The sequence below is a fragment of the Carcharodon carcharias genome, chromosome 4 (genome assembly GCF_017639515.1).
Source record: "Carcharodon carcharias isolate sCarCar2 chromosome 4, sCarCar2.pri, whole genome shotgun sequence".
NCBI classification, from domain to species: Eukaryota; Metazoa; Chordata; class Chondrichthyes; order Lamniformes; family Lamnidae; genus Carcharodon; species Carcharodon carcharias.
This window is the reverse complement of record NC_054470.1, coordinates 140,963,824-140,981,148: the sequence shown is the minus strand read 5'-3', so window position 1 is coordinate 140,981,148 and position 17,325 is coordinate 140,963,824. Positions and strand designations below refer to the sequence as shown.

General features: G+C 44.4%; 2 protein-coding genes and 1 non-coding gene across 3 annotated transcripts in view; 2 read left to right on the top strand and 1 right to left on the bottom strand.

Annotated features, from left to right (window-relative positions):
• Positions 1–17,325, top strand: part of adgrv1 (adhesion G protein-coupled receptor V1) — a 723,938-nt gene that overhangs the window by 521,349 nt on the left and 185,264 nt on the right. The window lies entirely within an intron of this gene.
• On the top strand, positions 4,604–4,834 carry LOC121277114 (small nuclear ribonucleoprotein G-like). The gene has a single exon (XM_041186136.1). The coding sequence runs from the start codon at positions 4,604–4,606 to the stop codon at positions 4,832–4,834; it is 231 nt and encodes a 76-aa protein (XP_041042070.1).
• LOC121277522 lies at positions 16,624–16,726 on the bottom strand. Its single transcript, XR_005942900.1, has one exon. It is a non-coding gene; the product is annotated as a U6 spliceosomal RNA (small nuclear RNA).

The window sequence follows — 17,325 nt, the reverse complement described above, 5'->3', positions numbered from 1 at the left end:
ATCCCTCTGTCCGTCGATGCACTTAAGGGTTCTGCCATTTACTGTATAATTCCTACCAGTATTAGACCTTCCAAAATGCATAACCTCGCATTTGTCCGGATTAAACTCCAAATGCCATTTCTCTGCCCAAGTCTCCAACCGATCTATATCCCGTTGTATCCTTTGTCAATCCTCTTCACAATTCTAAGGTCAGGTTTCCCACTTTTAAGAATTTAACCCCGCTCTCCCTCTGCCCACCCATTGGGGTGAGTGGGGGAGAGGGGGTTAAACCTCGCCTGATGTGTTTCTACCAGAAATCTGTAATCTATTCCACTTATATTAATAGTCACACAGAGTCAATCTAATTAAAAATAGTACTTCAAGAACAATCTATACAAGGCAGAGCCTTTTTATCTGAAACTGTAGTGTTGAAATACTATTTATAACTGTCATCCTGAGCTTTACAGAGGATAACTTCCAAGGCCAGGCAGATAAATAGAATGTTAGTTGTTGAACCCAACACGACTGGTGCATGCATAGATAATGTACATTTCATAAGTCAGCGTTTTTGTATTTCTAATCCTGGCCTTCTTGCCTCTAATCTTCACTCCTGACAAACTACAAGAGTATCTGAGCTTGTGGCAGGGTTAAAAAATGTGAATGTCACCTGCTAGGGGAATAAATCTTAGAACGATGCAGCACAGAGGAAGCCATTTGGAATTGTTGCCTATGCCAGCTGTTCATAAGAGCTACCCCATTCCCCTGACCTTTCCCTAGAGCTCTGCAAAGTTTTCATTGTGAGTATTTATCCAATTCCCTTTTATTGAACCTCCTTCCACCATGCTTTCAGGCAGTGCATTCCTGATCATAACTACTCGCTATGTTAAAAGAAAATCTCTCCTCATCTTGCCTCTTTTTTTTACAAATTACCTTAAATCTTGTACTTTGTTTACTGATACTTCTGTTACGAGAAACTGTTTTTCCTTAGTTACTCTTTCAAAACCCTTTATGATTTTGAAAACATCTGTCAAGCCACCTCTGAACCCTCTCTGCAGTAAGGAGAACAAACCCAGTTTCTACCCTTCCTCCATGCAGCTGAAGTCCAGCATTCTTGGCAACATTCTACTAAATCTCCTGTACACCCTCTCAAAGATCTTGACATCCTATCTCAATTGTGGTGTCCAGAGTACATTCAGTTCTGTATAACCACTTGAAAGAATACTGGGTGTTTCTCTCTCCAAATTTTGGGACCAACAAGCTAATCAGACCTCTTTAGGGGCACCAGGTTCTTCTCAGTTTTCCAATCACTGAACAGTAGGGAAATAAAATTCAAGGAAGTTCCCAACTTTGGAAAGCCTTCCTTCAGTCCTGCCTCCTCTAATGTCATGGGACATGGCCTGCTATATTTAGGAGCCATCCAATTTTCCTCACCAATTACCCACTAACTTATTTGGGCTCAAAGAAAATTTAGAGCCCCTGTTTTTATCGATGAAATACATCCAAATGAAATCTTCTGTGATTTTGGCTGGCAGTTTTGACATAACGTGGGTGTGCTGCATTACTGGAGATGCTATCCTTTGGATGTGGTGGTAAAGTGACGTATTGTCCATCTGTTCCAGTATTTCAAGTGGGAATTAAGACCTCTTGGGACTATTTAAAGAAGAACAGAGAGTTGTCCTAGTGTTCATAGATAGTCATTTACCTCATTGCTGTTTATGAGATATTGCTATAATCACAAAATTTGCAACACATTTGAAAATCATAACAACAGTGGCTACATTTTGAAATTATTATTTTGTATGTGAAGTGCTTAAGCATGTCTCTGAGAAATGTAATAAGGTATGGCATAAATGTAAATATTTCTACTGGGAGAAATATTTGCTTGTTTTGGAGCAAAAGCTTAAACTAAATAGTTTATCAGTCGCAATTGGCTTATATTCGTTTTCATAGTTCTCATGTTAACAGCTATTCAACTAGCAAAACACATAAGAGACATTTGGAGGAAATAAAACCTTAATGCTATATCTGGATGAAATGAAAATTAAACCTCGTGAAGTGAGGGAGGTGTTTTGGGAGTTGCACAAGGCAGCTTTTGTGTTTCAGGGAGGTGTGTAGCCATATTGCAGGCTCGTGAGTTTGTAGGGGACATTAATCAAATAAAGTGAGAGTGTTGCCGTTGTGTGTTTGTTGCTTTTTTTATTGCTTCACAGGATGTGGGCATTGCTGGCTAGGCCAGCATTTATTGCCCATGTCTGATTGCCCTTGAGAAGGTGGTGATGTGCTGCCTTGAACAGCTGCAGTCTATGTGATGTAGATACACCCACAGTGTCGTAAGGAAGGGAGTTTCAGGATTTTGACCCAGCTTCAGTGAAGGAACAGCAATATAAATCCAAGTCAGGATGGTGTATGTCTTGGAGGGGAGCTTGCAGATTGTGGTTTTCCCATGCATCTGCTGCCCTTGCCCTTCTAGATGGTAGAGTTTACAAGTTTGGAAGGTGCTGTCGAAGGAGCCTTGGTGAGTTGCATCTTGTAGATGGTACACACCACTGCCACTGCTACATTCATACAGGCAAGTGGAGTGTATCCCATCACACTCCTGACTTGTGCCTTGTAGATGGTGGACAAGCTTTAGGGAGTCAGGAGGTGAGGTACTCACCACAGAATTCCCAACCTCTGCCTGCTGTTGTAGCTACAGTATTTATAGGGTTGGTCCAGTTCAGTTTCTGTTCATTGGTGACCACCAAGATGTTGATAATGGGGGATACAGCACTGGTAATGCAATTGAATGTCGAGTGGAGATGGTTAGGTTCTCTCTTGTTGGAGATGGTCATTGCCTGGAACAGTTGTGGTCCAAATGTTACTTGCCACTTATCAAACCAAGCCTGAATGTTGTCAAGGTAAAGCAAAATACTGCGGATGCTGGAAATCTGAAACAAAAACAGAAAATGCTGGAAAAACTCAGCAGGTTTAGCAGCATCTATGGAGAGAGAAACAGAATTAACGTTTCAAATCCTTATGACCCTTCTTCAGCTCTGAAGAAGGGTCATACAGATTCAAAACATTAACTTTGTTTCTCTCTCCACAGATGCTGCTTGACCTAAATATTGTCAAGGTCATCTTGCACATGACAAGGACTGCTTCAGTAATTGAGGAATCGCAAATGGTGCTGAACATTGTGCAATCAGCAGCAAAGATCCCCACTTCTGACCTTATGATGGAAGGAAGGTCATTGATGAAGCAGCTGAAGATGGCTGGACCTAGGTTACTATCCTAAGGAACTCCTGCAGTGATGACCTGAAACTGAGATGATTGACCTCCAAATACAACTATCTTCCTTTGTGCCACGTATGATTCCAAGCAGTGGAATGTTTTCCCCCTGATTCCCATTGACTCCAGTTTTGCAAGGCCCATTGATGCCGCACTAGGTCACATGTTGTCTTGATGTCAAGGGCAGTTACCCTCACCTAATATCTTAAGTTCAGCTCTTTTGTTCATAGTTGAACCAAGACTTTAAGAAGGTGAAGTGTGTGGTGTCCAGGGTGGGCAAGGAAGAGTATCTTACACTGTCAGATCTGGTGAAATCACTGATTGCTTCTTACCTGCTTTGCAGTCCTGGGATTGGGAAGTTTGTTGACAGCTCAATGCCGCCTCCTTCCAAGTTATAGTGGCTATGAACTTTTATTCATTTGGCTCCTTCCAGACTGGTACAGGAGATATTAGCAACATCACGTTTGCAGTCACTGCAATATAACGGAGATCACCAAGGCTCTCTATTCAAAGAAAGCTTACTACGTTTTCCAGCCTATCTTGCCAGACACTAGCAAGTAGGGTGAACACATGGCTTTGCTAAGATTGCTGGTGTAGGGTGCCATGGACTGCATGCATATAGGCTTGCAGGCACACATAACATCTCTGCTTTATGTCAGAACCGAGAATCTATCCCCTCAACATCCAGTCGGCGTATAACCACAGAGAATCATGCAGGTCACTAACCTGTAACCTGACAGCAGTCATAATGCCATCATTCTGTAGCAGTCTCCTATGCCAACTGCATTTAAGCCTTCCCGGCAAGCCAAAGGTTGACTACTGGGCAACAAGGACTATCCACTGATGACAAGGCTGACGATTCCAGTGCTCAACCAATGCACATGTGCACAGCATGCCTAGAATGAATGCCATGCTGCTTCGCAACATGTGATAGAGCAGACCATCAGCATGCTGATGCAACACTTCCACTGCCTGGACTGCTCTGTACTTCGCATAGTGGGTGTCAAGATTCATGGTGGGTTGCACAACTTTCCTATCTTGAAGGGACAGATCTTGTTGCCAGCGATCGACAAGCAGCAGAGGAGGAGCAGGAAGGGATCACCTAGACAATTCCTTTCTGCCCGGGTTGGGTCTCATGGTGGCATAGTGGTAATTTCACAGGACTTGTAATCTAGAAGCTAGGCTAATGTTCAGGTGGAGCTCCTGGTGCTAATGATAGAGCGCTCGCTTAGCATGCCTGAGGGCGCGGGATTGATGCCCCTAGTCTCCAATAGGGAGCGCTACGTTCGCAGCAGTGGGAGCTGAGAGAGAGAAAGAAAGTTCCAGAGAGAAATAAAAAGCAACCTCACTGACAGGCATGAGCAAAGCCCATCTGCCCGAGCTCAAGACGTTCATGGACAAGAAACTGTCACTCAAATTGAATGGTGGGAGACATGCGCAAGGAATTCTGCGTGGCTTTGACCCTTTCATGAATCTTGTCATGAATGAATCTGTCGAGATGGCACTTGGGGGCCAGCAAAATAACATAGGCATGATCGTTATCAGAGAGAATAGCATCGTGCTGGAAGCCTTAGAACGAGTACAATGAAGACTGCTTTATTCCTGAAAACATGGAAAAGAATGTTGCGGAGACACCCCATACATCATTTTGAGCCCTAGAATTTTTTGTCCTTAGTTTTTCTGGTAGAATATTGCATTTGATTGAATCGTTTGAGGTGCAACCTACCATTTTTGTGAATACTTTATTATTTGTACTTGTAGGACCTAAATGACATTAAATATGTTTTTGTATGAAAAAAAAAGAACTTATTTGAGTGTGAAAGAGTAAACGCAAGCCCAATTTCCCATTCACCAATTCACCTTACCTGTCTCTGACACTGGCCATCAAAGCATCTGCTTGGCCACAATGCAGAAATAAAAGCCACCACAAAGTACAAATCCGTAAACAATTTTGCGCCTTCCCTACCTGCATGCCCTCCTTGTGCCCTTGCCTGTCTAAGTGCTCCTACGGACTGCTACTACCGTGGTTGCAGTATGGCTGGTGAATTTCAGTGGAGGAGACTGCAAATGGCTTTGGTAGGTGAACTCAAGCATACCTAGGCTTAGAAGGCCTTTCTGTGTCTGCAGCATCTTGGAATGGGCGACAAGTGACTGGGCTGGTTGGCTGACGGGCAACAGCAAGAGCACTGGCAGAGTAGCAGGAGTGGGAGCTGTCTTCTTGAGAGAGGCAACAGTTTCATGCTTTGTGGAACCACTGTCACTCCCCTGGGTGGCACTGCAGAAATGCTAGTAATCTGTTGGAGGACAGATTGATGAACTGCTGTGACATCCTGCAAGCCTCTTGACACAGTCATGATGGCAGGAGTCTGAGTTTACATGAGGACTGTCTGAACTTCCACTGCAGCATTCAAATGTTGGGTGGTTGCTGCTTGTGGTGCAATGATTGCAACCTTGGCCGTCAGATTCTGCATCATTGTTGGGTCCAAATGTATGCAAAATATGCAGTTGGAGTTGGCCACCACTTCTGTGCTGGAAAGGATGGACTGCAACTCTGTGCAAAACCCTGTGCCAAGTTTGTGCTGGTCACTTCCATTCTCCTAGACATCGACATCAGGACCTCTGGCAGGCTTCCCAATGCACAAACCTTTCATTCTGCATATCTGTCAGCTACCTTCTGGACGATACCTCATGGAAGTACTCAACTGAACCCTCTACAGCAAAGCCTATGGGCAGCCTCGCCCTCAGGTGAGCTAATGCTTGCCCTATCCTTGCCCTGGCTGCAGCCCACTCATGCTTAGTCTCTCTTGCCTCCAATCTAACCTCTGAAATACACTTGTGTCAAATTAAGCTGGAGGTTGCAACTGTGAAATCAAGTGACAATGCTGTGACATCAATTGCACTTTCTTTTTGGTGTTCCTCTACTCTGTAACATCTCTGGTATCTGTTGGAAACGGCGCCAGGATAAGGATGCAGTTCGGGGAGGGGGGAAGTAAGGGATGTCTGCTTGTATCTTTTGAACTTGTAGATCAGAAGTGTGAGATGCGGAAGAAGTGAGATGTGAAAAGGAAGAATAGGCATGAGATCATGCCACCTTCGATGGCTTCAACCCCGCCTCTGGCCACAGCCTCAGTAATGCACTTCCCATTAACGGTCAACACCATCACTTCCACTGTGATCAGTACTTAAAGGCATGCCCATCCCCTGCCGGTTAGCTCTGGCTACTTCCAGTTGTGCGCCGCTTTGTCCATTAAATGTGGTGCAATATGTTTTGGTGATGCAGCTGTCATGGTTGAATAGCTGGCTGTGTGCAAGCTCTGAGATGTGGTTGTGAAATTGCTGCAGTGTTAAGTATGTGGGTGAAGGTAAAGGTGAAGCATTCGAATGTGAGGTATGAGATCTGATTGATGGAGTTTGTTGGTAGGTTCATGACAGGAGTGTAGTGATTGAAGCAGTATCTGAGACTATTGGTACACTTCGTAGGATACGCGATTTGAGGACACATTCACTGACCTTAACCACTTTTAAGCCATTGATCTTATTTCAGCACTGCATCCAGATACTTGGGGCTTGACTCCAGGCATTGACCTCCATGGCTTTCTGCTACCATTTCCTTTAAACCATGTATCCAAAGGATCTCCTTGCCCTCTGCTGATACAGAGCATCATTCCTGCTACGTTAATCCCTCCAGCACAGAACAGACTGAAGCAGTCCATGCCCATAAACAGCAAGACCTGGACAGCATTCAGGCTTGGGCTGATAAGTGGCAAGGTGATAGTGTTATGATTGGCAAGGTTCCCTCAATTTGTTATGATCCCGGACGAGACATTCCAAATTCTTATAATCCTGGGTGAGCAAGAATGAACTGGCTCTCTTTCTTTATTCAACCTCCTTGGTTGCTCACAACAAGGTTAATTTAAAAATGATCCCTTTCCTCATGATTCCCTTTTCACAGTCCAAATGTATTTATGGGCGGGATTCTACATTCGTTGGACGGGCGAGTACCTGAGGTGATCAGGCGTAGAATCACACGCTATGATGTCAGGCGAACGCCCCGACATCATCCCACACTCTCGTGATCTTTCGGTTGGCGGGCATGTGCGAGAGTTGGCAACGGGCCTGTCGACAATTAAGAGACCTATTAAGGCTTCTAAGCAATTAATTAATTTGTATTTTTCACTGCCCATTCAACCATTTGGTTGCCAGGCAGGCGAAAAGGCCAGGCGGCCTTTGCATTTTTAACAAAACCTCAACCATGCCCAGTATGAGGTTTCCAACGGGAAATAAAAATCCATTAAATATTTTTCAGCATCATTTCAAACAGGTGACTCAGTCATATGAAGAAGGACATGTGGGGATATGTTTATATCATCTTTCAAATTTTTATTTTAGTTTCTCCAATTGTTTAGCTCTCTGAGGCAGCTCAGTGCCCTCAGGGAGTTTTTAGCGCGGTCTCCCCTGCGCATGTGCAGACTTCCGCGCTCGCCCACCTCCCGACCCCACCCGGCAGTGCTGAGCTTTTTAGTGCACTGTTAATTCGCCAGCCAGTGTGAAATCACGATCGTGGGCGGCAGACCTTTTACCAGCCTCTCCCAGGCCTCCTGCACCCGCCCAACGAAGGGAAAATCGTGCCCTATGTTTTAAAATGAGCCAATTTAACCAGGCTTTCTTGAGTTAAAGAAAGAGTCAGTTTATTAGTTACTAAAACACAAGAAAAAAAAGAAACACACAACACACATACACATTTTTTGGAAATGTTAAGTGAGTCCAGAAATAAAAGTTTAAAAAGAAATACTAATCAGTCTTTGGCTGGTCCATGAGGGTAGATGATGAAACATTGCGGCCGTTAAGTTGGATGATTCCAGTAGAGATGATTTTGGCAATTGAGCAGTGGTTTGGAGATTCTTAGTTCTGCAGGTTAGCTGAAAAGAGTTGTCCTGTTTCCTTTTCGACTGTGGCTTTGCTGACATGTGACTTGCTTCCATCAATCAGAGAATCAGAGAGAGAGAGACTTTTTTACCTGCAAGTGCAGGGATGCCTAGTTGATGTTCTTCAGCTGTGACCTTTACAGCACACCTTCGCACACCAGACCTGGAACACCGAAATTAGCATGCAGAACTACTGTTCCAGTTGGCTTTTTAACCCCTTTTCTTTCATATTTCTTGAAGGGAAAAAACAGATATGTTGCTTTGCCCAGAAACTGCTTGCTTTCCACTTGGATCATGTCCACCATCTGGGATATAACTCAGAGGAGATGTTTTCTGCTGAAATGGTAATCAGCTTTCATTGTCTCTGCAACCACAGAAGATTACAGTTCAGTTTTTGCATTGCATCTTTTCCTTTGAAATGTCTATATCTGAAGTAGGCCTTGACACCTTTTTAAATGCGGCATTCCATTCTCCGGACTAGTTGGTCAAGTGGTTGACTCTTAAGTGCCCTCTGAGATGGCCTAGCAAACCACTCAGTTTATCAAATGCTACAAAGTCACAAAAGAGGAATGAAACCAGATGGACCACCCGGCATCAACCTAGGCACCGGAAAAGACAATGGCAACTCAGCCCTGTTGACCCTGCAAAGTCTATCTTACTAATATCTGGGGGCCAATGCCAAAATTGAGAGAGCTGTCTCACAGATTAGTCAAGCAACAGCCTGACATAGTCATCTTCAGGGAATCATACATTACAGATTATGTCCCAGACACCACTATCACCATCACTGGGTATGTCTTGTCCCACCAGCAGGACAAGCCCAGCAGAAGTGGCGACACAGTGGTATACACTCGGGAAGGTGTTGCCCTTGGAGTCCTTAACATCGATTCGGGACCCCATGAAGTCTCATGGCATCAGGTCAAACATAGACAAGAAAACCTCTTGCTGATTACCATGTACCGCCCTCCCTCAGCTGATGAATCAGCACTCCTCCATGTTGAACACTATTTGGAGGAAGCACTGAGGGTGGCAAGGGTGCTGCATGTACTCTGGGTGGGAAACTTCAATGTCCATCACCAAGAGTGGCTCAGTAGCACTACAACTGACTGGGCTGGCCAAGTCCTAAATGACATAGCTGCTAGATTGGGTCTACAGCAGGTGGTGAGGGAACCAACAAGAGGGAAAAACACACTTGAACTCATCCTCATCAACCTGCCTGCCACAGATGCATCTGTTCATGATAGTAGTGGTGACCACTGCACAGTCATTGTGGAGACGAAGTCCCGCCTTCAGGTTGAGGATACCCTCCGTTGTGTTGTGTGGCACTTCCACCATGCTAAACGGGAGAGGTTTCAAACAGATCTATCAACTCAAGACTAGGCATTCATGAGCCACTGTGGACATCATCAACAGCAGAATTGTACTCAAACACAATCTATAAGCTCACGGCCTGGCATATCCCCCACTCTACCATTACCATCAAGCCAAGAGATAAACCTTGGTTCAAAGAAGAGTGCATGCAGGTGGGCATGCAAAGAGCAGCACCAGGCATACCTAAATGAGGTGTCAACCTGGTGAAGCTATAACACAAGACTATTTGCGTGCCAAACAGCATAAGCAACAATTGATAGAAAGAGCTAAGCAATCCCACAGCCACTGGATCAGATCTAAGTTCTGCAGTCCTGCCACATTGAGTTGTGAATGGTGGTAGACTATTAAAAAACTCACCAGAGGAGGAGGTTCCACAAATATCTCCATCTTCAATGATGGGGGAGCCCAGCACATCAGTGCAAAAGGTAAGGCTGAAATATTTGCTACAATCTTCATTCAGAAGTGCCAGGTGGATGATCCATCTTGTCCTCCTCCGGAGGTCCCCAGCATCACAGATGCCAGTCTTCAGCCAATTTGATTCACTCCACGTGATATCAAGAAATGGCTGAAAGCAGTGGATGGTGCAAAGACTATGGGCCCTGACAATATTCCGGCAATAGTACAGAAGAATTGTGCTCCAGAACTTGCCGCACCCCAAGCCAAACTGTTCCAGTACAGCTAAACACTGGCATCTACTCAGCTATGTGGAAAATTGCCCAGATATGTGCTGGATACAAAAAGCAAGACAAATCCAACCCAGCTAATTACCACCCCATCAGTCTATTCTCCATCATCAGTAAAGTAATGGAAGGATCATCAACAGTGCTATCAAGCGGCACTTGCTTAGCAATAACCCGCACACTGATGCCCAAGTTGGGTTCCACCAGGGCCACTCAGCACCTGACCTCATTACAGCCTTGGTTCAAACATGGACAAAAAGAGTTGAACTCCCGATGTGAGGTGAGAGTGACTGTCCTTGACATCAAGGCAGCATTTGACTGAGTGTGGCATCAAGGAACCCTAGCAAAACTGAAGTCAATAGGAATCAGGGTTGGATTCATATCTAGCACAAAGGAGGCTGATTGTAGTTGTTGGAGGTCAGTCATCTCAGCTCCAGGACATCACTGCAGGAGTTCCTCAGGGTAGTGCTCTTGGCCCAATCATCCTCAGCTGCATCATCAATGACCCTCCTTCCATCATAAGTTCAGAAGTGGGGATGTTCGCTGATGATTGCGCAATGTTCAGCACCATTAGTGATTCCTCTGGTACAGAAGCAGTCCATGCACAAATGCAACAAGACCTGGACAATATCCAGACTTGGGCTGACAAGTAGCAAGTAACATCCGCACCACACAAGCATCAGGCAGTGACCATCTCCAACAAGATATAATCTAACCAATGCCCCTTGACATTCAATGGCATTACCGTCACTGAATCCCCCACTATCAACATCCTGGGGGTTACCATTGACCAGAAATTGAACTGGATTAGCCATATAAATACTGTGGCTACAAGAGCAGGTCAGAGACTAGGAATCCTGCGACATGTAACTCACTTCCTGACTCCCCAAAGCCTGTTCACCATCTACAAGGCACAAGTTAGGAATGTGATGGAATAATCCCCACTTGACTGGATGAGTGCAGCTCCCACAACAGTCAAGAAGCTTGACACCGCACCCACAAACATTCACTCCCTCCACCACCAATGCACAGTAGCAGCAGTATGTACCATCTACAAGGCTCCTTAGACAGCACCTTCCAAACCCACGACCACTACCATCTAGAAGGACAAGGGCAGCAGTTAGATGGGAACACCATCACCTGGAAGTTCCCCTCCAAGTCACTCACCATCCTGACTTGGAAATATATCGCTGTTCCTTCACCGTCGCTGGGTCAAAATCCTGGAACTACCTTCCTAACAGCACTGTGGGTGTACCTACGCCACATGGACTGCAGCGGTTCAAGAAGGCAGCTCACCACCACCTTCTGAAGGGCAACTAGGAATGGGGAATAAATGCTGGCCCAGCCAGGGAGGCCCACATCCCATGACTGAATAAAAAAAAGTGTATTCCACCTAGGAATTTTCCAACAAGTGGTTACTTTACAGTCTCAGCCAACTTCTGCTTTTATGTCTTTTTTTAAAAACAAAATACATGTCTTACTTAAAAGTTCAATTTGCTCTTAAGTAATTCAAGGCTATCATCCATGGTCATGACACTAGACGATGATCATTTCCAACAAGAGAGAATCCAACCATCTCCCTTCGACATTCAATGGCATTACCATCACTGAATCCCCCATTATCAACATCCTAAGGGTTACCATTGACCAGAAACTGAACTGTACCAGCCATATAAATACTAAACAAAAACAAAAACAGAATTACCTGGAAAAACTCAGCAGGTCTGGCAGCATCGGCGGAGAAGAAAAGAGTTGACGTTTCGAGTCCTCATGACCCTTCGACAGAACTATAAATACTATGGCTACAGGAACAGGTCAGAGGCTGGGAATTCTGCAGGGAATAACTCATCTCCTGACCTTCCAAAGCCTGTCCACCATCTACAAGGCACAAGTCAAGAGTGTGATGGAATACTCTCCACTTGGCTGGATGAATGCAGCTCCAACAACGCTCAAGAAGCTCAACACCATCCAGGACAAAGCAGCCCACTTGTTTGGCACCCCATCCAGTATCTTCAACATTCACTCCCTCCACCACCGCCGCACAGTGGCAGCAGTGTGAACCATTTACAAGATGCACTGCAGCGTCTCACCATGGGTCCTTCCACAGCACCTTCCAAATCTGTGACCTCTACCACTAGATGGACAAGGGCAGCAGATGCATAGGAACACCACCATCTGCAGATTCCCTCCAAGTGGCATCCTGACTGAGGAATATTGGAGGAGGAGTAGGCAAGTCGGCTCCTGTAGCCAATTCTGCCATTTAACCAGATCATGGCTGATCTTCTACCTTAACGCCACCTTCCCCCACTATCCCCGTATCCCTTGATGTCATTGATATCTGGAAATCTATCGATCTCTGCTTTGAACATACTCAATGACTGAGCCTCCACATCCTCCTGGGGTAGAAAATTCCAAAGATTCACTACCCTCTGACTGAAGAAATTCCTCCTCAGCCCGGTCCTAAATGGCCTACCCCTTATTCTGAAGCTGTGTCCCCTGGTGCTAGATGCCCCAATCAAAGGAAACATCCTTCCAGCATCTACTCTGTCGATCCCTGTAAGAATTTTGTAAACTTCAATGCGATTAACTCTCATTCTTCCAAACTCTAGAGAATACAGGCCTAGTCGCCTCAATCTTTCCTCATAGGACAATTCCAGCATCCCATGGATGGAACTAGAACCAGAAGGAACTTGGAACTATATCGCCGTTCCTTCACTGCTGCTGGGTCAAAATTCTTGAACTTCCTTCTTAACAGCACTGTGGATGTACCTACACCACATGGACTGCAGTGGTTGAAGAAGGCGGCTCACCACCACCTCTCAAGGGCATTTAGGGATGGGCAATAAATGTTGGCCTAGCCCATGAAAGAATTTTTTAAATCCTAAAACCCTGGAGCCACCTCTTTCTCTCCTCTTCCTTATTCTTTTCCAGGTCTGATTCACTTCAACCATGACTCCTCGTGTTTGCTCCAGCCACTGTGTATCTTCTCTTTAAGAGCTGCAGGTTGGCTTTAATGGGTGCTAGTTAATCATGATATTGGCCCTCTTCTTATGTGTCCAGCTACCAAACAGCATAGTTAGTACTAACTGGACACAAGAGATTATTCAATAAGAATTCACAGTGAAATTGGCATGCTGCTTGCATTGCAATTAAAGGACAGGAGTTAATGGTGCATCATGATCCTCACTCCAGTTTTCAGAGGCTATCCAGTTTAGCCCCTAATGTGCCTTAACTGGCTGCTGCCTGCATCTTGGTCTCAGCTTCTTGCTGAATTACAATGGAAATTTGTTTGACCTTATATGTTTTCTGTAAACAACACACATCATGCCATAGGCTATATTTTGTTATGATCTACTGCAAAGAGTACACAGAGTGCCCATCTATTCACATTTTGACCTTGATAAAAATCAAAGGTGAAAATTACAACATGACTGAAAGAGCACATATAAACCAAGGACAGGAAAGAATCATACAAATAAGTTTTCAGCCAAATTTATAGTAACTGGAAGATCACTGGGGATAAAACAATTTCATTTACTTTTGTTGCCAATATGAACATTGTAGATTTTGGCTCTGGTTATTTTATTTCCCCTTATGTTACTTATTAACATTAGGGACCTTGTTGGTGACTGAAAATCTGATGATGTGGTTTCAGTGATTATTATGTTCTTTCAACGACATTGCAAAAAAAGTGAACAGGTTCTGCTGAGCTTGATTTAGAATTGCATTTTGAGAATCTTATTTCAAATGTAACCTGTTTATATCCATGCAAAGCAGATTGTACTTTGGTTTTAATTAAATGAATTTACATCCCAGTAACCTGGGCTGGGATTTTCTAGTCCTGCCTGCTGCTGGGACCTTCTGGTCCCGCCAAAAGTCAATGTACTTTTGGCTGGCCTGCTGCAACCCCTGCGGCTGGTCCCGCCATGGCGGGACCGAAAAATCCCGGCCCTAGTTTTGACAAGGTAAACAAGATTCTTAGACATAGAATGAGTAAAACCTAAATGGGCGTACCATTGGCTAACTATTTATTTAAAAAGTAACTATGGAATAAACGTTTAATTGATCATATTTACCTTGAATAGCCTCAGGATGCTACTCCGGTGGTTACACTGGAATTCGAAAATTAGAGCCCCTAATTTTTATGACAGGTAGAGTTACAAGTGCCATTATATGTGTCTGTTTGACATGTTCCTGCATCATACAGCTGAAATTTCTTTAGGCCTCCAGGTCATTTCCTTGACCTAGTGCTGTCCACTTTCATTTATGAGGAGGCCATTACCCTGAAGCTGATTTTGGACAATGCTAGCTATCCAAAAGACATCAGAATTCCTGTTGTAGGGCCCTTGTCTCCCAGTTCTGCCTCCCTTGACTCATTTGTAAAAATTGGGCAGCGATTCCACCCTTTGGAAACTCCAAGAACAGTCACAGCCCAGTAACCAGTCTTCCATTTTCAGTGGAGTTCCACTAGTCTCTAATCAGCGTTATGGCGAGGCTGGTGGAACCCTATGGGCGTCTCAGTCCCATTTTGTCCAATGGATTGGAACTGGAATAAGCTCCCTACATAAACAATGGAATGATGCAAGAAGAAAGAATCTACTGGACAGCATACCCACCTAATATTAATGTAAGTGGAAATGGTCTCGTACCTTCAAGAAAATAAAGGATAACCATGGAAATAATTTGCCAGCAGCTGGAAATACATTACTGCTGCTTACTATTAGGTTATCTATACTTCTACCTATGTGTATTATATCCTATAATATTACATGATGCACCAGTTCTTGAAATCCTCTCTGATTTCCTCAGAGTGTCAGCTTGATGACTTAGTTCAGAATGCACAACTTGGCTCAGCCATTGTGTAGGTCTATATGTTACTGTGCACAACATCTTTTTACGCACTGATGAAAGGTTTGTACAGAACTTTAATAAAGCAGGAAAAAGCTTAGGTGCTTTATTAAGTTCCATGGAACCCAATTGTTTAGGCAGTGCAGTGCTAGGGGAGTTGGAGCCTTATGTTGTGAAGCAGTGAAGTGTGAGGGCAGTCTCACACAGCTCCAATTTCAGTTTGGTATAAGTGGAGGCCTCAGAGCAGATCACCTGATTGTCTGCTAGGAATGATACATGTTAAGTTATTCCTCCAAGGTAACACTACTGACCTGCCTGTACAATACCTAGATCCTCAACAGAAGCTCTCAATGAGCAATAATTTCCAAAAAAATTTGCAGTACAATTATTCTTGTACGTTTAATAGAAATATCATTTGGCAGGAATATAAGATTTTTCTGAAGCTTAAAATAATGACTGGAAAAGCGAAATTAGGTCAGAACTAGTCTTGTACAGCGACTAACCAGCAGTAACTTTTAGTCAGTTGTAATGGAAAGAAATATTTAAAATTTATATACACTTCATGCATTCATTGAGATCATTCACATTTTTGTGATATCAAAGATTTAGACATTAATCTCTTTCAAATACTATCAACAACACAAAAAGAAATCATTTTCATTTTCTAATGACTATCTTTCATAACCTATTGGATCCAAGTTTATCTAATAGAAATCAAAAGCTGGATTTAGTCAGTTTAACAGAGTTCTCACCTACCGATTAGAGAACCAGTGTAAACTTCCATCAGTCCTATGGGGAGTTCAGATAGTATTAGGTGTCCTACAGGGACTTGAGTGGCCACTGTCGAACCTCCCCAGGATTCAGGACCCCAGCAGTGAAGAGCTGCCTGCCAAGAGCTGCCAGCCAATCAGAGGCCAGAAGCGCTCCATTGCTCGCCAATGCCATCAGGAGGTTTTTTTTATTCATTTATTCATTCATTCACGGGATGTGGGCTTCGTTGGCTGGGCCAGCATTTATTGCCCACCCCTAGTTGCCCTTCAGAAGGTGGTGGTGAGCTGCCTTCTTGAAACGCTGCAGTTCATGTGATGTAGGTACACCCACAGTACTGTTAGGAAGGAAGTTCCAGAATTTTGACCCAGCGACAATGAAGGAACAGCGATATATTTCCAAGTCAAGATGGTGAGTGACTTGGAGGGGAATTTCCAGGTGGTGGTGTTCCCATCTATCTGCTGATGGCAGCTACTGGCAATACACCAACTGAATCCCAGGGTCACCGAGGGTCTGCAGGCCAAAGGTCAGTGAGGGCAGGATAGGGATCGCAGGGTGGGGGATTCTTGGGAGAGGAGAGGACAAGGAAGACTGGAGACAAGAGCAGAAGTCTGGCTTTTAATGGCGACCCTCTTCCTGATACCAGATCCCTCCCTGAAAGCAAGGGATCATCCCTTTTGCTGGCCGGCCTTAGGGAGACACGGGAAAGACGTGTAGTTTCTGTTTAATTCGTGAGCCACCACTGAATTGTGGGTGTTTTGCAGAAGCTGAAATGTTTTGGAATGTAAAATATGGAACCCTTCATGAATTTGCATGCCATCCTTGTGCAGGTGTCGTGCTAACCTCTGTATTGTTCCAGTTTTAGTATATGTGCTGCAAAGCGAGCATGGGCTCAGGGAAAATGAGCCTAATTGACATCCTGCCACCACCGGCCAGGAATCCCACGTCAGCCCCTTACACCCTCCGACTAAATCAGGGGAGGTTTTCCGCTGCCGGACTGATGTGGAGCCTCTCCCGTGATTGTGGACCTGGCCACTATGGTTCCTGCAATGACAAGACGCATTAAATCTAACCAATTCCTGTCTCATCACTCTACTTTCAATTATCAGCAAAATGATGGAAGGTGTCATCAACATTGCTATTAAGTGGCACTTACTAAGCAACAACTTGCTCACCAATGCTCAGCTTGGGTTCCGGCAGGGCCACTTGGCTCCACCCCTCATTACAGTCTTAATTCAAACATAGACCAAAGAGCAGAATTGCAGAGGTGAATTGAGAGTGGCTGCCCTTAAGATCAAGGCAGCAGTCGACCAAGTCTGGTATTAAGGAACTCTAGTAAAACTAAAGTAATTGAGTTTCAAAGAAGCATCATATTGGAGTCGAAACGTTAACTTTGTTTCTGTCTCCACAAATGCTGCCAGATCTGCTGAGTTTTTCCAGCATTTTCTGTTTTTATTTCAGATTTCTAGCATTCGCAATATTTTGCT

Coding starts and splice junctions, on each gene's coding strand:
- LOC121277114 (XM_041186136.1), top strand. CDS start 4,604: ATGAGCAAAGCCCATCTGCCCGAGCTCAAGACGTTCATGGACAAGAAA.